Source organism: Lycorma delicatula, chromosome 4 (assembly GCF_047948215.1).
Source record: "Lycorma delicatula isolate Av1 chromosome 4, ASM4794821v1, whole genome shotgun sequence".
Taxonomy (NCBI): Eukaryota; Metazoa; Arthropoda; class Insecta; order Hemiptera; family Fulgoridae; genus Lycorma; species Lycorma delicatula.
Genome location: NC_134458.1, coordinates 115,376,128 through 115,401,077, shown reverse-complemented (window position 1 = coordinate 115,401,077; position 24,950 = coordinate 115,376,128). Strand labels below are relative to the sequence as shown.

At 28.9% G+C, this 24,950-nt stretch overlaps 1 protein-coding gene across 2 annotated transcripts in view; it reads right to left on the bottom strand.

Moving 5' to 3' along the window:
* Positions 1 to 12,552: 12,552 nt before the first annotated feature.
* The window catches only part of Rnb (BTB/POZ domain-containing protein Rnb), a 50,803-nt gene continuing 38,405 nt past the window's right edge, over positions 12,553 to 24,950 (bottom strand). Inside the window, exons 9-10 of one of the 2 annotated variants that reach the window (XM_075363985.1) lie at positions 15,048 to 15,370; positions 12,559 to 12,964 (exon numbers count right to left, since the gene is read on the bottom strand). In XM_075363985.1, the coding sequence (XP_075220100.1) occupies positions 12,936 to 12,964; positions 15,048 to 15,370 (352 nt within the window). In that variant the 3' untranslated portion in view covers positions 12,559 to 12,935. Of the gene's footprint in view, positions 15,371 to 24,950 lie in introns of both variants that reach the window. The other variant, XM_075363984.1, reaches the window with a different exon arrangement.

Sequence of the window (24,950 nt, the reverse complement as noted above, 5' to 3'; positions counted from 1 at the left end):
TGCAATTCTTAAACACAAAGTTATGGTTAAGAATGTGTTTTTCTTAGATTCCATAACTGAATGGTCATAGGTATCTCCATACACGTTGCTCCCAAAAGTAATATGAATACTCTTAATAATGTTAAGATTCAATGACAGATCTTATTAGTAAAGAAGAAATATGAAATAGTTTTATCCTCTATTGCTCTTTTCACTGTGACAGTTATAGTATATATATATATTAATATATATTACTTCTGTCTATTATAGGTACTGGCTTAATAGTAAACATCATTTATCGTAGAGAAAGGAATTCTGACCATTGCTTTCTATACAGTGTTAAGAAAGATTGAGACCAAATAATGTTAAGCAACAAATTAATGTTACATCTTTTTCTATTGTAAAACATTGTACGATATTAGATTGCTTCTACTCTATAAGAAATGTTTCATCTAATAGTAGATGAAAACTTTTGATGTGCATTAGGTTTGGTTTGGTGAGGAAGACAAACATCTAAGTGGATAACTTCATTCCTTATTTTCCCTTGTTAAGGGCTGATTTTAAATGCTTAATAGCTCTGAAGATGGTTATGCTGTTTTAGGAGTGCCATATGTAAAATTATATTTTTCTCTTACAGGCAAATGCTAAGGATATAAAGTGGATTTGATTTAAAACATTAGTACTTGATATTTTATCATGATTGTTATATTTTATTATATTTATATGTTTTAAGTATAAGAGTGTGCAAATTTTGGACTACTCAATGTTGTAGAATTTATGTAAGAATATCTGTGCCAATAACTTATCGGGTTCCGATAATTCATTGGTTTTTGTTGTGATAAGTAGTTACCATTCCAAGAATTCACTGCGACCTGTTCATGTCTCCTACTGTTAAAAATACGTACTGTACTGTTTAAGTTGAGTCTGCATGTAGTAATGTTGATCCCAGCTGTTGGCTACAAACTGATTTGCCTGCAACAAGTTGACTCTTGCACTTACTTCTCTAGCTGTAGAGCCCGAATTCACTAAGTTTTCTTCTGTTTCTAGAAGAATGTGGTTCACCAACTAAAGAGATTTCATATTTTTCATAATTCCCATATCCAATGATTGGATGAGGCTCATTGTATTGGGTGGTAAAAATTCAGTAGTAATGTTTTTTAAACAATTTGGTCGAGGATGAGCAGCACAATTGTCAATCAGTGGTATGATTTTTCTTAATTTTTTCTGCAACTCGTCATCCCACTCTGAAAAGATTGCACTTGTCATCCAAGCAGTTTTATTGGAAACGTAATGTACCAGCAAACTGTCCATTCTAAGCCGCTTAAAACAATGAGACTTGGCAGCCTTCTCAGTTACAAGTTTTTGTTTGTCACTTCTTAATATATTAAAACAACAAAGCACTGTAGTACGGTCCATAGATTTTTTTGGATCCAGACAAGACTTCATGTTTGTAGCACAAAGACCCATCTGGTGTAGCAAGATAATACAGTCCTGTTTTGTCTGCATTGTAAATGTCGGCAGAAAAATTCTGGAGAATTTCAGGGAGTTTGATAGATTTCCATGAAGCAGCATTTTTTGTATCGTCACTCAGTTCTTCACCATGAACCTTCTTGTATTTTATCTGATATCTTGTTTTCCAAAAAGATAACAAACCATCCGTTGCTTTAAATTCGTTATGATTAAACTTTTTAGCAAAATCTTCTGCCTTGTCTTTAAGCATTGGACCACTGATATTAACACCTTGCGAAGTTACAGTGGCGAACCATTTATTCAGAGCTTCCTCAACAAGTGGGTCCTTTTCATCATGTTTTCTTTTCTGATATGTTCCATGATCTTTTAAAGCTCATTCTTGGCATATTTTATCTTCTTGGAACATGATGCCAAGCTATTGTACTTTTTGGTACATCAGTTAGTTCTAATAGTTTTTGCTGGCTTAAGTTAGGTGAATATGTTTTTATTTTGTCAAGAAGCTAGCGTTATTCGTTCACTCAATGTCATATCATTAGGCAGAATTTTAACTCACAATTTTAATTAACTGTTAACAGGTAGATTATCAACAAAAATTGACAGTTTAAAGACATTGATACAGATATGCATAATGTGTTATAGACCTACACATAAAAATGTCAACAAAATGTTTGAAATGACTGGAAATAAAAAAAAATCAAAATCTATGACTGCAGATAACAAAACAATCAGACAGTAATAAAAATGTGTGGTACAGTACACCCTTTGTTGGCAAAATTAAATTATTCACACTCGTGACGTAAAAAACTAAAGAAAACTAAAGAGAAGCATGGAAATATGAACATTCAGCGTACACAATATGAAAGACAAGTGACAGCTAACCATAAATTGCAAAGGAGCTAGTGCTTTCAGCAGCTATGACTCACTGAAAATTGTAGAAACCATAATTTAGAAAGATTAGTTAAACATTAATCACATGCAGGTGATATCATGTGCAACTACAAACTCCTTTGTTATGATAATTATGTTTGTTATTTGTTATGAGTAATGGACTGAAGCATTATTACTGCAGTTTATCTGTTGGAATGTTTACTGCCTCTATCATACACCATTACCTAGCTGCATAATTCTCAGAACCACAAATTTTGTTGTTCACCGTTGGCCTGTGTATTCATTGTTAATTAGAACTATACATCAGATATTGGCTCGAATAAACGGCATTACAGACCGAATAAATTAAGCACTTATCAGTGTAAAATCTCATTTGTTTTTGTTCTTTAAAGAACTATCCCAAAAATCCGGCTTCCCAATTATCCAGTATCGGATATTAAAAAAAAAAATTAAGTATGGTAATCCATCCATAAAGGCTGTTTTGAACTATTCCGTACCATCATCAGCTACTTAAAAAATTGGCAAAAATGTATACTAAAAAATGTGTTCTAGAAATGCATACTTGAACAAGGTTGCAAGATTGTAGCCAGTATTTTTTTCTTTTAAAGAGATACACAAACTTGTATTATGGATTAGTTAAATAAAACCACAATTTTACTACATTCTAATCAGTTTTATCAGCTAATTTAATGATCAGATGGAAAATATTCACTTTCAAGAAAACTAGTTATGTTAATATAAAACTTTTAATACAGTATTTTAATTATTACACGACTGCCCAAAAAGGAGTGTAATGCATTTAGGGTGTATGTATGTGTTTCACCATAGCAGCTTAACAGCTGAACCAATTTAGATGTATGACCCTGCATTGGAATCCTTACTTTACTGGTAGTGTCACAGGCTATATAAATATGTATGCATACACGTGTGTGTGTGTGTGTTTAAAAATCATCTAATTTTTGACAAACAGGTTGTCTAATGATTAAGTTCTCACCTGGTCTTGCATCAGTAAGAAACTTCTGTCCTTTGATGAAAACTTTTAAATGTAGTCAGTGGGCTCTGAATAGTAATTATCCTATATTAAAGAGTGGGAGTGTCATAGGCTGTATAAGTATATGTTTAAGTGTAAACAATTTGAAAAAAGATTATGCTATGTACAAAATTGTCACCACATGCTCTTTAATTATCCTATATTAAAGAGCAATGTTCTTTTTTGGCAGTTGTGTTTTTAATATTTATCTCTTGTTTTAATCAGTATGTAATCAAGCTTTTCAATTTAGAAAAGATGTTAATTAAATATGCCTCTACTGTTATTTTTGTATTACACCTCACAATGCAGTTTGATTTCTTTTTCCCTTTTTCTTTGTGTCCATGCTTCACAAACATAAATAAGGTCATTCCATTTGTAAAACTTCACAAGATACTTCCTCAAATCTAACTCTGTCTCACTAAATAATAATTTTTTTTCCTATTAAGTAGATTTTTAGCCATTACTATTCTAGTTTGCAGTTTGCAGTTCTCACTTTGCAGTTTTTCAACATCATGCCTGAAAATACCTGAATTAATTACTTGATCAATTTTTCATTCTTTTATGAAGAAATTAATCAGTTTATTGTCTAATATCCAAATTAATTTTGGTTTCTTAACATTCCATATTCTGTTACGCCTTACAAATTTAAAATCATTGTTGAATATTCTGTGCTGCTTCTGAAAACACCTTGTTGTTACCTGCATGTTTTATACAGTTTATTTTCCTTTCTGCAGTGCTCATCCTTTCATCCCTTTTTTGAGTATTTAATCATTTCTTCCTATACTCATATTAAACAAGGATAGGGGATAAGCAGCACCCTAGCCTTACTCTTCCTAAGTCAAACCATTCAGTTCATTCCCAATTTACTTAACTGTATTTGGATTTGGGTATAATTCTGTAATTTATGTCCTATTATTCCAATACACTGTTTGGCTTTTTAATTTCTTTCTTTAATAATGTGTTTATTTATATATTTTCCTACTATAAATTTTTTATTTGTCTTTTTATTTATTGATATATGTTATTTATATATCTTATGGTAGTTTCAGTTGTTTTCTTCTAGTATCATGGTACGGGTTTGCTATTTGTCAATCACTACAGTTTTAGTAACAGAGATTTTGATTATAAAATGTATATTAGAATAATGAAATATCTGAATATGATATAATTGGTAGCATAATGTAACTGTAATAATAATAAACAAGCATAATGATAATAATATCTATTATTATTATTAGTTACCAGATTAATTTTTTATTTCAATATTAAAAAATGTTTACATATTGTAATGTATGTTTCAATTTTCACTGTCATAATATTATTACATGTATTGTTTAATGTTTTCAATTTAATGATGTAAAAATAAATTTAATGATGTCACCATTAAATAAAATGATGTCACCATTAAATAAAACATTTGATATGTTTTTGTGTATGTAATTATAATTCTTTTAACTTTCTCCAGCTATATTCATTTACTAATGATTCTATTTACAATCACTTAATAATGAATCACATGTTCATGTTTTTTACATTATATGATATTTATAATTTACATATGTAACTCTGGGAAACCAGTCACAATATTTAATAATAGCACTTTGTTGTGCTAACTTATTTATAGATTTTTCTGGGTTGGTAGAAATTTTTTGAATACTGGCTACATAATATTATTACATGTATTGTTTAATGTTTTCAATTTAATGATGTAAAAATAAATTTAATGATGATTTATTTAATGATGTCACCATTAAATAAAATGATGTCACCATTAAATAAAACATTTGATATGTTTTTGTGTATGTAATTATAATTCTTTTAACTTTCTCCAGCTATATTCATTTACTAATGATTCTATTTACAATCACTTAATAATGAATCACATGTTCATGTGATTTACATTATATGATATTTATAATTTACATATGTAACTCTGGGAAACCAGTCACAATATTTAATAATAGCACTTTGTTGTGCTAACTTATTTATAGATTTTTCTGGGTTGGTAGAAATTTTTTGAATACTGGCTATAGCCTCTGGAGTGCTAACAGAAGGTCGGTCTCCTATTTCATTTTGCATTTAAAACCATTACAGTTGTACTCCATTTTTTAACCAAACATAGTGTATGCTACTCTTTGCTGGGATACTGGCATTCACAAATTTTTCTTCAAATAATTGACATGTTTCTTGAAAGGATCCAAAATTTATATAAGCTTCCTCCACTACAGCAACCTTTTCCTCAATCAAAATATTTTAGAAAAACATAACTGCAAAGAGCAAAACTATACTAAAGCAAGAACATTTTACAACTGACAATAGTAGTAATACACACAACCAATAGTGGTACTAGTAGTGACAGTGGCAGTAGCAATGTTAAAGGTGACTTCAAATTGCAGTTTGAACTGGCTTGGTTCAGTTTTAAGTTGTGTGGGGTGGGCAGGAAGTCTCTTTACATTAGTAAATTCAGTTTAATTGGGCTCTACTGCTGCCAACTGTCATAGCTGATATTGCTCACTGCTGCTGGAAAAGGTGGGATCGTTTGGTATGTTCATTTGTGGTGGGATGACCTTAATTGTAGTCAAGTATTGAACGATGGCAGATACGAGTGCATTCACTCATATCTGCCATGTTAGTGTGTGTGTGTGTATCTGCAAACATCCACACACTGGTAAAACATTGGAGAACATCTTAAATGACTTGTTTCTGCATTTTGGGAAATTGTCACCATCATAGCAAATGTGTGCAAACCATCTCATTCAAGCTGAGAAGTGGGCTCCTGTGAAGTGTTCACTGATCACCAATGAAATCAACATGCAAACATTCTGCAAAGTTAGACATTCCAAGACTGACAACATGAGACCATATGCAGAAGGTCTTGAAAATTAAATGTTTTTGTCCAGCCACAGTTGCGTGACAATGACCTTGACTGACTTGTTTATGCATGTTAGTTATTGCTTGAAAGCTTTGCGAGAGCAAACGATAAAAAGAATGTCATGTTCTCTGAGTGCGATTTATTGAAGTTCTTGTAACTAAAATGCTTTTTTCTGGGCATTAGGCAATTCTCACTTTTTTGAGGAAATCGAACGAACACAATCTGCATATGTTACGATTTGGGCTGGGATGACAGTTGAATATCTTGCTTATTTTTTTTTTTTGATGGTGCAGTTAATAAACAAATGCTTCCAGAATTAACAGCAAAAAGAATCGCTGACATTACATTTCAGCAAGACAGTGCTTCAACGCATTTTGCTTTGAATGTCTGTAGATGCCTCAATGAAATTTTTCCAAATCACTGGATTGGTCAAGAGATTTACCAGCTCCATTTTCTTGGCCAGTAAAAAGCCCTAACCTCACCATACCTGACAATGCACTCTGGGGTTTTGTAAAAGAATAGATCTGAAAACACAGATACGTCACCAACGAACAGCTTCAAGATGTTTGATCAGCATTTGAAATGGTCACTTCTGATATGCTGTTGCAAATGAACAACTAGACATGGAGGTGCATACAGCTGTGTTTTGAACATGGTGGAACTCATACACACATTTTAGATACGTAGAAAGTAAGCTGCATCTATCCTAATAATTTCATAACTAGTGTAAAGGGACTTCCCACCCACCCACCCAGTATATTTATCATACTTGCAGTATAACTTTCTTCAACCACATTAAATGTGGTCTGCTAGGAAAATGAAAATCCAGATAATCTGGAAAAGTGATTATCTACCAAGATTACAATATAAAGTGTAAGATATAGTAACTTATTTGAAATTATTTTCAATGAATTTATAAATAATAACACCATTTACTCACAATTACATGATAGGTCTATGATCTTTAGCTTTTAATTCTAAAGGTCAAAAATAAAAATTAAATTTTCTGATTTTAATATACAGAATTTATTGTGTGCAGTTCAGAATATTATATCAACTGAAATTTAAATATTACAAAAGAAATGAAAAATTCTGAAGTTAAAGAAGTATGTTTTTAAAATATCATGATTTCAATAACTAAGGTGTTCAGATGTAAACGGGATTTTGGATGGTGTGGCAGCTGGATAAATGGGGTTTTATAAATACATAAAAACTAAGGAAACCACTTCATGTTCTCAATTTTTTTTTGGGGCTGTTGATACATCTCGTGCCACACTGCCTACAGCCATCAATTATGGCACCTAACGTACACATACATAACATCTTATATTTTTGCGTTGAAATTACTCAGGAAAATAAAATATCAGGTAATATTAAAATGAAAATGTACTGTAGAACAATGATAAGAACAGCTGTACCGTGTGGAAATGTGAAATAAAGCAGTTGTCCACTTAAAATAGTAAGGGGTATATACGCCCCTACCATATAAAACAAATCTGAACAATATGGTTGCCCTACCATTGAAAATGAATTTGAAGAATATGGTATAATGGAGAATTTATCACATTCAGGAAAATTAACTGGTTTGATTAGGCCATGTTTTAAGAATGGATTCATAGACTTCAGAAGCATATATTGAGTGGAGATATAGGTAGGGCAAGGTAAAGGTTACTAGAAGAGAGAACTGTCAAGATGAAGAGAAAATTTGAAGCAAATCTTCATGACTCACTGTAGCACCAGAGTGATTAATATAACCACAAATATATATTTAAAACCTTCCCCTGCTATACTGACATTGTTTTACAGAAAAATAACATTTTCTCTCCCATACATTGAGATATCAGTAAGAGTTTTTATTCTCATAGTAATGTTTACTACGCAGCAAGTCAGAGAAAAGGTTTAAGATGAAAGGCTGAATACAATTTGCATTTTGGTTGGACTAATTGAAACTGAAAGTGAAATTGCATATAGCAACAGAAAACCACTTCATTACCATCTCCAATAAACATGGTATGTAATGCTCTTTATTCTTGAAAACAGCTATGCCATTTTTGTAATGACTCATGTTAGTTATCTATTACAATCATGGTACTTAAAAAAACTTAGAATTAAAGTTATTAAAAAATTATATAAATTTGGTTTGCCAAAACATAATTTTAAAATTCAGCTTTTTTCAGGAACCAAATAGTTAAATTTCAATACTATTGATATTTTGAAAGCTTATTTATGAATAACAGAATGATAACCAAAGAAATACATAATAATGATTAGAATAGGAAATATGGGTAAAATTAATTAATTAAATTTCAATAAATTTTCATATTACTTTCTATTACAATTATACATATACACATAAAATACACAATATGCACAAATTTTTTACATAATATATTTTTACATAAATCACAATTAATTTATTTAAAAAAATTGTTTTATTTTTTTAAACTAAATCATAATTTTAAACCATGCAGTTGTACCATATAGCTGTATCATATTTTGATTAATTTTGACGACTAAATCTGAAATAGTTAGATAAAAATTGAGCAATCATCTTGCTGGAGCTAGAAAATACTTTTTTCATTCAGTTTACTATTACTACATCATGTATTTTATTTTATAAAATAAAAAAAGAAAAGCAATTTTTAAAAAAAGAACTCTAATATTAAAAAAATATATATACAGTCCTAGATGAGAATGTACACTTATCACAAAAAGCCTGAAGTATCCCAATAAAAACATATTCAAAATTAAAGGATACGAACTAATAAAATGCCAATAGTTGGACAAGTTTAGTACATTAGTTCAGATACAATAAACCCACCAGGTTGGTCTAGTGGTTAACGCGTCTTCCCAAATCAGCTGATTTGGAAGTCGAGAGTTACAGCGTACAAGTCCTAGTAAAGCCAGATATTTTTACATGGATTTGAATACTAGATCGTGGATACCGGTGTTCTTTGGTGGTTGGCATCGTCGTTTTTTGCAAACCCAACATTTATTGCAAAAATAATGTTTTTACTATTTTTATTGTTTTAAAAGTTAACTCTTGTAATTCCGAATTCAATGAGTGGTTACACAAGAAAATTGGTTTATTCATTGCTGAAATATTGTAATTTGTTTACAAATAGACTCTTCAGGTAACTGTTATTATTTTGGCTTCTAAGAACTTTTTCATGTCCATTTCAAGAGGAATCTATTCTTCAAGAATTGTACTTTCAAATGGTGAAATGTTTTAGACCAAAAATTAATGTAAAACTTGTTTAAACTTCTTTGAAAAATAGTGTTCTCACGCAGCAGTCATGGAGGAGGAAGCAGTTTGCGGCAGTTGTGCACAAATAAAGCAAAGCCAAATTTGTAACTTCAAATTGGCAGTGTGAAAAAAATTGCTCTCTCTCTCTGCTTCCCCCTCCACAACTACTGCATGAGCACGCTCATTTTTCAAAGAAGTTTAAACAAGTTCTACATTAATTTTTGGTCTAAATCTTTTTACCATATGAAAGTACACGTCTTGAAGAATAGACTGCACTTGAAAAGGACATGAAAAAGTTCTTATAAGCCAAAATAATTACAGTTGTCTGAAGTCTTTTTATAAACAAATTACAATATCGCTGCAACGAATAAACCAATTTTCTTGTGTAACCACTCATTGAATTTGGAATTCCAAAAGCTAACTTTTAAAACAATAAAAGAAGTAAAAAGGCCATTTTTGCAATAAATATTGGGCCTTGCAAAAGATGGCCAGTTTAATGGTTTTTCGGCTTTTTTGTAGTAACTAACAAAATTCAACGTTTAAGCACTTAAATTATAGGTACTGCAAATGCTCACAACCTTTATTGAGAACTTTTTTCACCAAGGAGTTTACCTTGGCCTACAAAACTGAAAACCGATTTCCATCACCTTCAAATGCCGCCCTCAAACTATACTTACCCTAATCTACAACCCCACGTAACTTCCTTAAATTCTGCTAATTTTCCTCAAAAATAGACTAAAATTAAAGAGTCTGAATCAATTTATTCTCACAATTAACATTTCTTAAACTGTAGCAACTTGAGGAACTGTACTCATTTATTTGAAAGTTACCATCCAAAACAACTACATATTTTTAACAATCACAACTACAAAGTGTTATTTGAATTTCATTGTAGTACTGAAATTTAGGTTAATAACTGATATTTATGTCGACTTAAATCATGTATGTAACTAAAAGCATATGCATATGTACACATATTTCATTTTTTGTATAGCATTTGAAAAATTTCTCAGTAAGATAAATATGGTTTAACATGACATTGTTTTCAAAAACTGAAGCACATGGACTTGTAGATAATATTCAAGTATGGGGCAGTTCAATGTTATCAGAAAGGCAAAATATGTGAATGTTTGCCTCATTATATGCCTACAGGACTTCAACTGAAATGTGGATATGATGAACAATTTTGTTACATTTGAACAGTGATTAGCTGTTTCGTATGTATGACATTACTTGTGCATATTATAATGTTTAAAATTAATTCAGATATGATCCTTTTATGTTTATATTTGCAGTGTCTAAATTATGGTTAATTGGTATATTTGTTTATATGAGAAAACTGGCAATTTGTTATTGAAGTATGCTTTTACATGTTCACCAATTCTTTGAAACTGCATCCTGTTTGCCCAATGTAGAACTTGTTGAAATTTCTATAAATTCAAAAATCCTAGAACAGTTTCAGGACACAGATATTAAACTTTTAATAAACAAATTATATTTAAAATTATTTTTTAACGGTTTTTCGTCTTTTTTGCAGTAACTAACAAAATTTAACATTTAAGGGCTTAAATTATAAGTACTGCAAATGCCAATAATTTTTATTCAGAACGTTTTTGCCTAAGAAGTTTACCTTGGCCTACAAAATTTAAAAACCAATTTTAACCACCTTTGAATGGCTAGTGAAACTTTTGTCCAGTTGCATATAAACAAGTTATACTTAACCCTAACTTACAACCCCAAGTACTTCCCTAAGCTACTAATTTTCTTAAAAAATAAACCTTTTTCCCCCATTGACTAGACTATATGGATTTAACATATAATTGCTGAAAGTAAATTCCAATCATTGACGGTACATGGTTCAAGAACTTACCAATAATTTAAAAAAAAGACCTGTACCTGAATTATACTTATAAAATTAAGGGAGATGGCCTAGTAACTGACAGAAATTATAAATATTTGTTTTTTCATCTACTTTGAGTTCTGTTTCATTATATTGGGTAGTTAATTTATTCACTCACACACACCATTCATACTTATAAAATTAAGGGAGATGGCCTAGTAACTGACAGAAATTATAAATATTTGTTTTTTCATCTACTTTGAGTTCTGTTTCATTATATTGGGTAGTTAATTTATTCACTCACACACACCATTCATTATATTAGTACTGTTACAAACTTGAGATATCCTAAAAACTTGTAAACTTAAACACAACTTAAAAATATATCTGATTAATGCTATAATAGAAACTAGGAGGAAACTAGTTACATATCATATATCAATCTTTTACAATTAGAACATTATAATTATAAATATTATCTTAAATTATTTTTCATAAAAGAATTTACAATCCTGTATGAAAAATTTTCAATTCATTATGCATCATTTTTAAAGCTATGTCATTAAATACATCATTTGATACAGCATATTTGTATTCCAAATCTTGAAAACAAATAAAATATACATGAAACAGTAAGTGTGCACAATATAGAATTAACACGTGTGAAATGTGCTGGATAATCTCATAAAATCATAACATAAATTCTTAAGACACAAAACAAAGGAAGAAATGGTGCCTAACATACATAAAATAGAATTAGCAGAATATTAACATTGAATAATTACATGCTGTGTGTGAAATAAGCAGTTAACATAGTTAATCACGACTTTATGTGATTATCAATATCAACACTGTAATATAAAAAATAATAGCTTGTTAATCAGCAGTAAGAAATTTACGCAACAGTTTCAGCTTTTGTACAAAGGTAAAACTTTTAAAATAACAAACATTTAATTAAAATTTATCAAAATTTTTCTTGCAATATTAGAAAATATCATTGTATTTTAATAGTTGTAATAATGGAGGAGCACTACTGTATACATGATTATACAATACAGTATTACCTTATACAGTTAGTTATATTTAGATTGAATTTTATTTACATAATTACCTATAAGAAATTAAGTTGCAAACAAAAATTATCAAAGCTAACCATTAGAAATCGTTAACAATAAATTTTACATGTGAATATTCTTCCGAAACTTGGAAAAAATTTAAATGAGCAAATTATTAAAAACAAAATGTTTTAAATAAGATAAATGCATAAGATGCATTTCTTTCAGATTTATTAAAGAAAAGAAAACTACAAAGTAATAGTTAAACGAATTTAAGAAATTTACAATCATTTTGTAAAATAAGTTAAAAAAATAATAAATGCAGGTTAAATAAACTAATAAAACAATTAGGTCCCATAAAAGCATCTGCCACATTTTATTAAAACTGCAAATTTTGTAATTAAACAATCTTTAAAAAAAATCCATCACAACTTTCAACATGTGTAAAAAATGGAAAAATGACAGCTTGACTGCAAGTAAAATACTTAACTGTAATGTGTCATCTTTGCATTTACAAGTCAGCACCATGAACAACACTGATTATCATATCTCTATCAAGTCATAATTGCTTTCTTGACCTGTCCTGTAAATTTAAGATAATTTCCCTTTTCTGATTAAAATAATTCCATTCAATCGTCTCATTACATTAACACAGAAATGTTAATACTCAAAAGATGTACAACAAATAGTCACTGTAAACTTTAACAAAAATTTAAGTGAAACATTAAAGTAATACTTTATTAAATCTGAAATTATTTCCATTCATTAACCATAAATATAAAATACAACAAATTTCAAAAATTTTACAATAACTAGTAGTAAACTTATATATATTTTAACATTTCTTTAAATGACATACATAATGAAAAAAAAAATCTCATAAACTAATCATTATTTTGAGAAGTATTTTGTAGAATTAATAATAGCAACATAAACAAGTAAATTTTAGAGAATGATTTTTTCTTTTTTTTCTGGTATTGAACAAGATCAGTCTTACTTAACAATGGCAAAAGTAAATTAATGACTGCCATCGTTAATAATACTTTTGGTAGTAACGACTATGTTAAAAAGCAATATGCATATATTATTTGGATATTCTATAATTTTGGTTTTGCCACCTTAAAAACTGTAATAAAAAAAATCACACACAATCCAAAAAGCAAATTATGAGTATACTACACATTGAAAATTATGAAATTACATTAGTAATTGTTATTTTCAGGCTGCAGTAAGCTGAAAATAACTAAAACTATAGATGTAATTGTTATTTTCAGGCTGCAGTAAGCTGAAAATAACTAAAACTATAGATGTAAAGGTTTTTATAATATATTTCACCCTCATTAGATCAGTAATTAGATGAAAGTAAAAAAAAAGTAATAAAAGAATTAGGTGAATTTCGGAAAATATATAAACAATATTTATGCTACCCAACTTTTCAAAACTAAAAAAAAGAAGGATTTTCTACTCAACATAAAAAAATAAAATTCCACACTTCTAAACCATTTTTTTTAATACTGGTTTTTATGTTTTTAATCGTTTAATATGAACTAGTAACAAATTTCAAGATTGTCAAAAAATTCAAACTACTCAGTCTTCAATACGAAACAAAAATAAAATAAATATTATTTGAAAAATTAAATAAACCTTTGTAATCTAGAAAATTATAAAAAGTCAGATGGAAGCCAGAAATTCATCCCGTAGCATAATTTTATTCATTAAAACACTTCTCTTTCTAAAAAGGAAAATCTTTAAAAATAAAAATGTTAATCTTAATCTACAGAAGAAGTATGATAATGGATATGAGAAGAGAGAGAGACTGATCAGTACTAACCCTGATGAGAATGTAAACTCCATACTCAGATGTTTCTACATCTGGAACAGTAATGGTCAGATGGTCAATAATCATAGCAACTTTTGAACACAACTTTAAAGATATAAAAATGAAGTTAATTACTTTTTAAAGATTTTTGAAAATTTTTCAAGAAAATTAGTAAAATTTTTCAAGAAAAGGAATCGGTAATTATAAACCTTTTTTCATAATTTTCTTTTAAAAACAACAATAGTAAAAAAAATATTTTAAAAATCTAAATAGGTAAAAATAAAATTTTAATAAATATATTATATTTTTATAATTTTTAATAAATATGCATAAGACCTTACATAACTTTTCATAACAAATGTTAAAACTGAAGATTAATATTTATATGCTTATACTGATTTCCATGACTTAATTTTCATTTCACGACAAATTGCAGATTCAATCAAATTGATCATTTCTTTAATAAACATATCTTTATATTCACAATCCATCATTGAAATAACTGCTTTCCTTAGCTGTTTACGAGTAATTTTCGAAGTAAAAATATATTTAATAACATCATTAGATATCTTTTCACCGAATGGTAATTTACATTCTTTGGCCCACTTAAAGATAATATGACAATTTTTATAATTTAATACATAATTCATGGTGTATAATAATATATCATCTTTTAATTTACTAACTAAATATCTATCAGAAATCGAAACTAATTCTAATAAAACATTAACATCATCAGGTAAAATACATTCACAATACGTATCAATTAATTTAACAAAATGTTGTAAACACTTCTCTGATACATCGCAAATTTTAACTTCATTCTGTTCTGATTCTTTAAAATTACCTGTCAACATGGCTTCAAAAACAGGTGAATTATTACATAATGATGTTTTATTTGCTGGAACAATTGAACCATCATCTAAACTAAACACAATCGATGATTCTTTACGCAATTTTCCAATATCACAACCAATACATCGATCAGTTGAATCTGCAATCGTTTCTTCTTGAGGATTTTCATATTTTAAATTTATAAACAATATTTTTAAACCATATGCAATATCTTCAACTGACTGTGATGTTAATTCCTTATAATTTAACAGCTTTTCAACAATTGTATCCATTGCTTTATATCTAAAAAGTAGTTTGAGAAGCAAGTTTGCATTCCTGAAACATAAAATCAAAAAGCTTTAGCTTAGATAACAAGTTCAGATAGCTATATACAAGTGGAGTCAATAGCTAGCCACTGTCACAGGTATTTAGAATGCTTATGCCAGCCACATGCTCACAAATTTGAAATGCAAAGGTCTAAGCATTTTATCACCCACAAATGGTTACTGAAATAAACATGCCAAGCTCACATACTTCACATTTTATACATTTAAGAATTCATGTTAATAATTCCATTCAGTTTAAAATACTAAATTGGCATCATGTATTTTTATTAGCTCTGATTTTAGCTTTGTACAGTAAGTAGGCTTGGTTGTGAAATAATACAAAAATTTAAGTAATACCATGAACTTACTAAGCAGTAAAAAAAAAACAGTATTTGCTATGACACATTTACAGCCAGCTGATGAAAATGAAAGTCAAAAGAAATGGTTAAACAAGCCAATGTTAAAGTAAAACCTATTCACCTATTTCACAAATTGATTGTTTTACCTTCTTAAATTCTTTCTGAAAACTACTATGTATCGCCTGAATATTTTCACAATAAATTTTTTGTGTTTATCATAATTTTTTACACAACCACCAATTCTTCATACATTGTCATTTTTAAATTATGCTTCATGTAATCTTTACTGCACAATTTCTATAAACATGGATGACATCTATAAAGTCCCGTCATACATTCTTTAATCCAATATCACATATCCATAATTGAAATTATATTTAGTATTGTTAAATACTACAAATTATATATTGAAAATATAAAATAATGAAACACGAAAAAGTAATACATTAGTATCTCCAAAAAGCACACACAATTTTCAAAATGTTATTGAAGATAATAATTGAATTTCAATTCAATAATTGAAAATAATAATCAGCATGATTAAAAATGATGGAAAAGACCATAAGAAGACATAAAAAAATAAAATGTGAGCAACTTTTAAAATAAGGAAGGATTTTTTATTCTCAATATTAAAAAATTCCACATTTTCATATTTTATTAATTTTTCATCAAAAAAACACTTTCTTTATATTTAAGTCAAATAAACTTTATTAGATCATCAATAAAATGAAAAAGATTAACAATAAATCTATAGAGAATTTAACTTTGAGAAAAGTGATGCAGATAAAAGTAAATGGAACTAATACATAAATTATATTCCTTTATTAGACAGTGCTATTAACTGAACAGAATTAGCAAAGAACTTCAATAGTAAGGTCATTCTACTCTAATTCAAAGAAGGTATACCTTTTACAGTACTAAACAAAAATCACACCTCTTGAAGGGTTTATTCATTGTGGGTTGATAATTTCAATCATACTCATGCACGTTGATTGGAATGATCTACCTAGTACTTGATCAATCTCTCCTTCCAGCCTTCTCCTTTTTTCATCTATTTATTCTGGAGAAGCTGTGAGCTTAGTCTGTGGAACAACACTTTCTACTGATAATACTGAAAACTATCCTTGCAGCAATAAAATTTAATCAAAAAACAGCTTCTATATTGCTAAACATACTTTTTTATACAAGAGAACTATTCAAATCAACAAATTAAAATGTAGCATTCATTTTATGCACACGAATTGTAAAAAAAAATCTAAGAAGGATTTGACAATGTGCAAGTATATTTTTTATTATATGTGTTATTTTTAATAAGAAGATTTAGTGTTGTTCAGATGTTTCTGAATGCAATAACTTTTTTTTTGTACAAAACCTAAATTTTTTTTAATTTTTAATATTATAAACTCCCAATTATCTGGGTGTGGGGATGGATTCACAAATAACCAAAATCATGGATAAACCATAAAATGTGTAAAAATGTATAGATTAACTTTTATATAAACACAAATAACTACAATAATGTATTTATGCACTTAATATTGATTTTATTTAATTTCAATTTACTAAGGAAATAAAAAATGAAATTAAAAATTTCTTTAATAAATAAAATAATATGACCAAAAATTAAATCTAACAAATAGAATTAGTGGAGATGTATTTGAAAAACACAAATTTCACATGACTATTTAAAATTGCCCATTTAAAAAAATTACATATTAAAATCTGTTTAAATAATTCTGTTAATAAATTTGTTTATTTTCTTTCTTTCTTTGCAGGTCTTCAGATAAACAAAAATGTCATATTATTCAATGCTCTACTATGCAGCATATTGGGCTGACTAGCCTCTACAACCATCAGTTTCATTTTTGATAAGTTTGCTTTAGTCCCACGACTTATTAATAATTTAATTTCCATTAGGAACTCATCATTCAATTTGTATTTAAACATTCATCGATATTTTCAGTAGTAACTTCCTTCATCATCACCTGAAACTCCATTTACTATTTACAGTTGAATAACCTTTGACTTTGTTTAAATATATCTTCATTCATAAGCAGATCACTGACCTCACTGCTATTCAGTAAAACCTTTTTCACTAATTTAATCATTGCAACAGCTTAAATGATTCCATAATTATAATAAAATAATATTGTTAACTATATGTAATGAGCAGTATAATTTTTATAATTTTTTTTTATGTTTCTGAAACAAATTTCAGCAGTACAATGAGGGGCAGCACACCTTTATAGAAGAAACTTATAGAAGAAATTGGTTAATGTCTGCATTGAAGGGGTCACATGTTAGGCAATAAACATTTTTTTTTTAAATTGATAGAAATGTTGAGAGGAAGTGTGTAGTCAATGATAAAATGCCTTTTTCTGGTAGACAAAATGTTTTCTGAGTAATTAGTTTTACGTTACTGGCTTAACAATGGACTATATTCTACATTAGCCTACTTTTGAATATGATTTTAGGCATATTTTTCATGCAAAACACTAGTGGCAATATCCAAGTGCTTTTTTCATCCTCCTCACCAGATAAACTATAAACCAATTAAAAATCTACCCATATAATTGGGGAAAGCCAACCAAACATATTACCAAGTAAATAATACAAGGGAGTTGGACACAAAAATGAAAGTAAGATTGTATCAAATTTCATATTGAATGGAAATGAAAGTTGACCAGTATAAAACAAACACATTAGCTGAGTAATAGCTGGAGAGATGATGAATAATAGAAGAATAATGGGAATAAACAACAGTGGGAGTCTGAATAAGGAGTAAATAATTCAAGAACTATTCAATGGAAGAAAAACTTTAGAAAGCAGGTAGGATGTCTTAATAGTTTATGGATGCAAGAACAGAAAGGAAAAATAGCATGGCAAAGAGTAACTTATAAAAGCAGAACAGAACTTTTGGGCTGCTGATGAAGAAAATGTATTGAGGAGATAAATACTTTCATGAATGATAGAATAGGAGTAAACGACTTGAAATCTCTAAAATTGAAAATTATAAAAGGGGGAAATAAAGAAAAAAGGATAAGTAAAAGTTTATTGTACATCAAAGTTTCTGTAAAATTGTGTATTCATAAATGTTACATCGTAAAAAAATATACACAATATCAATAAATATGATTTATTTTAACAAGGAACAATAAAAAGGATTAGCCTTATTAAAATACTAAAAACATATATCTATTTTGATACTTTGGGTACTGTACTCCAGCCTAGAACTTGTTAATCCTTGATTTATCCTTTCCCAGGCAAGTAAACTGCTATACTGGCTGAATCTACCAGTTGGGAAACCTGTTTCCTATCCAGGAGTTGGCCAAAGAATGTGAATAATGGATGAGGTACCTCTTTGGTAAAGCTAAGATTCTTACTAAGACAAACTTCTAAACAGCCTACATTATAAAGGGCAGAAAATATGACAACTATTAAGTTTCTGGAAGCCTGAGAAAAACTCAATCACAATTGTGATTAATAACAAAATTTGTTCTACACGATTCATCATTTCACTTTATTTTGAAAACGACTGAATATAATGAATTAAGAAATACAAAAGACAGTAGTAGGTTTACCATTTATGTATATAATGTGAAACACCATACACATACAGCAAAATTTTCATTTTAACATTCTTTTAAAAAATAACATAGCTATATCTATTATAACAGAAATAAAAAGTTTTGAAACTTGTGTATATGTATACACATGGTAACTGTGTGTGTGTGTGTGTTTTAAATTCAAATAATTCATTACATAATGACCACTGTGCTAATAGAATTTAATATTAAATGAAATTTAAACACCAAAACAGAGAAAGTGAAACCCCAGAATACACCAATGCATTAATCACTATTATAAGAAATATTTGTCTAAGTTTACTTTGAGTATGAGAATAAATTGTTATTCACAAACAGAAGGTTTACCAGTGGAAACATCTACATCTGTCATTATGTCTGAATTATTTATACAAGATTTTGAAAATAAAATAGTTAATGGTATAGTAAATACGTACACCAAATACTATTATGGGTAAGATGTGTAGATGATATTTTAGCCATATATAACCCAACTATAAATAATGAACCATCATTATCATTTTAAATAAATTTATAATTAGAATAAAAATTTAAAAATTACATACAAAACAGGCTATTTAGGACTATTCATTTTCAAGAAACAAAAATAAAACTCAATAAAAGAAATTATTTATAAAAAAAAAAATAAATAAATAAAAAATACCATGTTAATTATACAAAAATTCAAGAGCAGGAAAATAACACAAAACATTAACAATAGTTTTTACCTAAAATACAATTATACAAATAAAATAAAATAAAAAATTACTAACATATTTTATAAAAATAAATACAGTAGATGCCGCTTATTATCATTCCTTTTGTACATAACAGAAGTGAGTCAATAAAGCATCTGATTCAATTAAGCTTTGAAGGTCATTTTCCTATACTCACAAACATAACCTAATTTTATATAAAAAGGTCATAAAATATAATGTATGTAGTTTAATGACCTAACGCATTAGGTACAGTATTTAGTTAGATAACATGATACATTAAAACAAATTAACACTGAAAAACAAAAAGAAAAAATTATCTTTACTGTCATGTGTTTTTGTTTTAGTCAGTTCTATATAAATGAGTTCTAGAAAAAGTTCCATAGAGTACCGTATTATAAAAATATACAGTACAAATACTAAAAAATGGGGAACATTGTAAAATGTAAAATTATAAAAACATTTTATGCAATGAATTAAGAAAAACACATCTGTAACTTACATATACACTACACAAATTTCAGTTATTCTGTAATTCCATGAAACTGCTGAACTTTTTTTGAAGTAAATTTTTTTATTCCAAGGCATCGCATCATTTTCCACTTCAAAATCATGGAACTGTTCTGCTCTTCCTCAGTGTAATTCCAAATTTTTCCATATAACTGATAGCACATCTGTTATTTCTTTTAACGATGGTGCTTGCAGCCAAACTTATAGTGCTTCTTCAATCTCATTCTCTTCCAGCCCTTCATTCATAATCTATGACAAAATTTCATCATCAGTAACAGGAACACAAACAGGAATGTCTTCATCAATAGAGATCCACTGACTAATTTTGTCATCCACATCTTCAATTAAACTTATCAGCACAACGTCATCAAATTCAATAAAACCAGCTTTTTTGAAGCAGTTTTGAATGGTGTCAATTTTTAATTAGTTTCAAGCTTTGCACAACATTTGAGTAGCATCTAGAAGTGCAATTGTTAACAATCTTCTTACGTACAGCTTCATCTATCATTTGAGTTATCATCCTCCTCATATTTTTTCTATAAATAACTTTCAGGGTTTTTACAATTCTCTGATTCAAGGGCTGTATTAAAGCCGTTGTATTTCATGGAAAAAAAAATAATTCTATGCTTTTTAAATTACAATTTGCTGATGTACGAGAGCTGTACAATTGTCTAAAATAAAACTTTTTCTTTTCTGATTAATTTTTCATTCATTTAATCAAAAACTGAGAAAACAAATCAAATGTCATCTGTGAATTTTTGTTTGAACTGTGGTTTACAGACAAGGAAACATCTACAATTTATTGATTTGCCTATAACTAGGAGTTATTTTTATCACTACCACTCATGTTGCACGTAAGGAGAACTGTTTCTCAGGGTTTCTGGTTTTTACCACCTGAGTTGTCAATTTTTGTAAAATGTAATGAAAAATGAGTAAGTGCTCTGAAATACAATCGTAGTTCATCGCAATTGTAAATTCATCAGTTTGAAGTTTTTTTAAAATCTCAGGAATGCAGTTCTTACTCCAATTGTCTGCAGCAGATTCATTAGCATCCAATTTTTCACAGAATGATTTCGTGTAATATTGTTTCTCTCTTTACAAGAAATCCAACCACCTGTTGGTCTGAAATCATGATCACCATATTTTTCTGTAAATTGTTGGCTTTTACCATTCAGATTCCATGACTGATGGGTGTATTTAATGTTCATACCTCAATGAACACTTTAATAAAGCATGTTCAACATTTTCATTCTTACATCACATTTCTTCTTTCTGTTCATGTTCTTATTTAGGGTAAATGCAACCTCCCAATTCTTTGCAGCTTTTAATGATAAGAAAGTGAAGTCTGAGAAAGTTCCAGTGTCATTGCAGCTTCTCACTGACTACATTTAACAAGTTTATTATATATTTTTAAAACTTCTAATTTTTCATGTAAATTTAAATCCTTATGTTATGTGACATGGCTTCAAAATTCACAAAATTTTCAGTACACTACACAAAAAATAGACAGACAAAATCACAAATGATCACAATGAAACAATAGTAACATAACACTAAACATTAACAACAGTTGAAGCACAAAAAAGAAAACTAGATGATTTAAACAAACATACGAATCGAACCATATGTACAGTATAAAAAGATGAAACACACTTTTACCAACAGACGTCTGGCGCAGAGCTGCAACACAATGTGTTGTGCTACAACACATAATTCAGTGCAATAAACATAAATAATCCATTTTGTATTATAACAAATAAACATTTTAAATATTAAAATGTTGATTCAATAAACTGATTCTCGATTCTATTACATGAAGAAATTTATATAAATTTCCTGTATTTTGGTTTGGGTTTTAGAAAAATTATTCAATAATCCGGCTGATTATATTACCTAATGATTCTAATAAGTGGCATCTACTGAATAAAGAAGCATATAAACCAAATAACCTCGTTAAAAAATATCTAAAAAAAAATAACAAAAGTAATAGGATTTAAGAGGAATATACAAAATTAAATGCAATAAATGTAATAATATTTATATTGGTAAAACCAACAAATCGTTGAAAAAAAGATTTACAGACCATTACATAGCTTACATAAAAAAAAGAAAAAAAGAGGAATATGTAACTTACCATTTGTTAGAATATAAACAGTATTACCGATCGCAAAAATGATTTAGGAATTTTGGAAGTTTGTAATAATGATAAAAAAATGAATATACTCAAAAAATATTACATTTATAAATATAAACAAAAATATAAAATGATGAACCACCAAATCAAGTTTGAAGATGATTTAATTAAAACCATAATAGAATACAATCTAATGGTTGGCAGTAATGCCATTAATATAAAGGATAATACATTTTAAATATTACATCATTCCAGTACTGGACAACAGAATTTGCATATTAACTTATAATAAATCTTAAAATTTATAAAATGGTAAAAATTCATAAATTACAAAAAAAAATTATTTTAATGCAATTATAAAATTAAATACCAACTGAAGATGCAGGATCCTGTGAAAATCGATTCTTGGAATTATGCTTCAAGCTTATGTAGTTATATCATGCAAAAAAAAATATATATAGATATATAGTTTTATATACTATATATAGATAGTTTTCATAATTCAGCCAATAAATTGGTTTATTTTAATTCAATGAAAACTAAAAACAAGACTGCAATATAAGAGACTGAATTATTGAAGCACAACATTAATAATAAAATATCATGCCATTAGAAAACTGTGTTTGTCTTTTATCAATTCCAGATCCTCCTTTACAACATGCTTTAGTACGCAATGTTCATCTTTGGTGAATTACTGCAATCCAACCACATCTTGCCAAATTCCTTATTACTATTTGCATTGTATTGTAGGAGTGTAAATAACATCTTATCACCAATTTCTTCTAACATAGATTTCCATCAATTTTATAAAGCTTGTTTGATTCTACATTCTAAGTTAGACTACTATTTAAACCTGATCCACAAATGTTGATTTTTAAACTAAAATATTTCCTTTAAATCCTTGTTTTACGAAAAATTTTAATTTTAGTTTATCAAAAAGTTTTTTTTATTTTTACTATGGTCAAATTTGGCAATAACAGGTGATTATGTGATTGCATAAACAAAACTAAACCACGATATATGCATAAATTGCACAGTAAATCACATTATCCTCCATTTTCTATATAAGTAAATGGAGACTACACATCAATGTCAGCAATAAAAGCATAACTCATGAAAACAATATATTATCAGTTGGATTAAAGTTAAGTACAATGTTACAAATCATAAAAATTAAACACAAATAATTTTCTTATGAACATATTTTCTTAACCTTTGCTCAGAGTATCTTTATGAAAAATATTTTATTAAGAAAAACTTGTTCTAAGAGATTGAAGATTTTAAAGCTATCCATTCCTTAAAGTTTTCTGTAGCTATGTAAACAGACATTTCACTGTACTCAAAAAACAATACATTCAAATGATTTTAATCTACGTTTAGAAGAACTTAAGCTACTCCCATCATCTTAGTTTTTCAATGGTTTTTCCACAAATTTATTTATTTCCAATTTATCTTTAAAAACTATATCTTGAATCTTATTATTAAATATTATTAAAGAAGGAGGGTTATGAAAAAATCATGTAAATTACATTTGATGTTTTTGTTTTTCAGTTATAGCAACTGAAACACTTTACTCAAATTTTTACTGTAAATTATACTTCTGTTGGTACCAATTACAGGCAATTGTTATAGTATTACATGTATTCAGATCAGAAACATTTTCTAAATTTTTCCAAAAGCTATATCTTCAATATTACCCTGCGGTTTTAGTCCACAGACGCCACATGCATACGCGCGTTGTTCTTCATACAAACGTGATGGAGCAAACGTGTGTGCATGTGGAGCATCTGGGCACCGGTGTATCGGCTGGTTTCGGCTTATAGCAAGCCGAACGACGCGGTAACCGGCGCAGATCTGGATGCCGTGCTGGAAAATTGGGATGGGCCTGTGATACTCATGGGCGACCTCAATGCCAAACACGTGTCATGGAACAGCATTCTGACAAATCCGAATGGCAGATTGCTGTACGAAAGGGCGAGAGCCCGCCGCTTGGTCGTCGTAGGCCCTGAGGTGCCCACGTTCGTGCATCGCTCAGGCAGATCTAGGCCTGACGTGCTGGATATCGCAGTCATGAAGGGGGGTACCCTCCCATTCATGATTGAAACGATAGAAGACCTCAGCTCGGACCATTCCCCTGTCCTGTTGGAACTAGGTCAGGCAGGGGGTGGCCGAGATCCCCCGCCTATACCCCGAAGGTCAGTCAACTGGAAAAGGTTCTACGAGACCCTCCAGCGGGAGTACAGGCCGGTAAATCCTGAGCTCCTGAACACCCCGGAGGAAATCGACG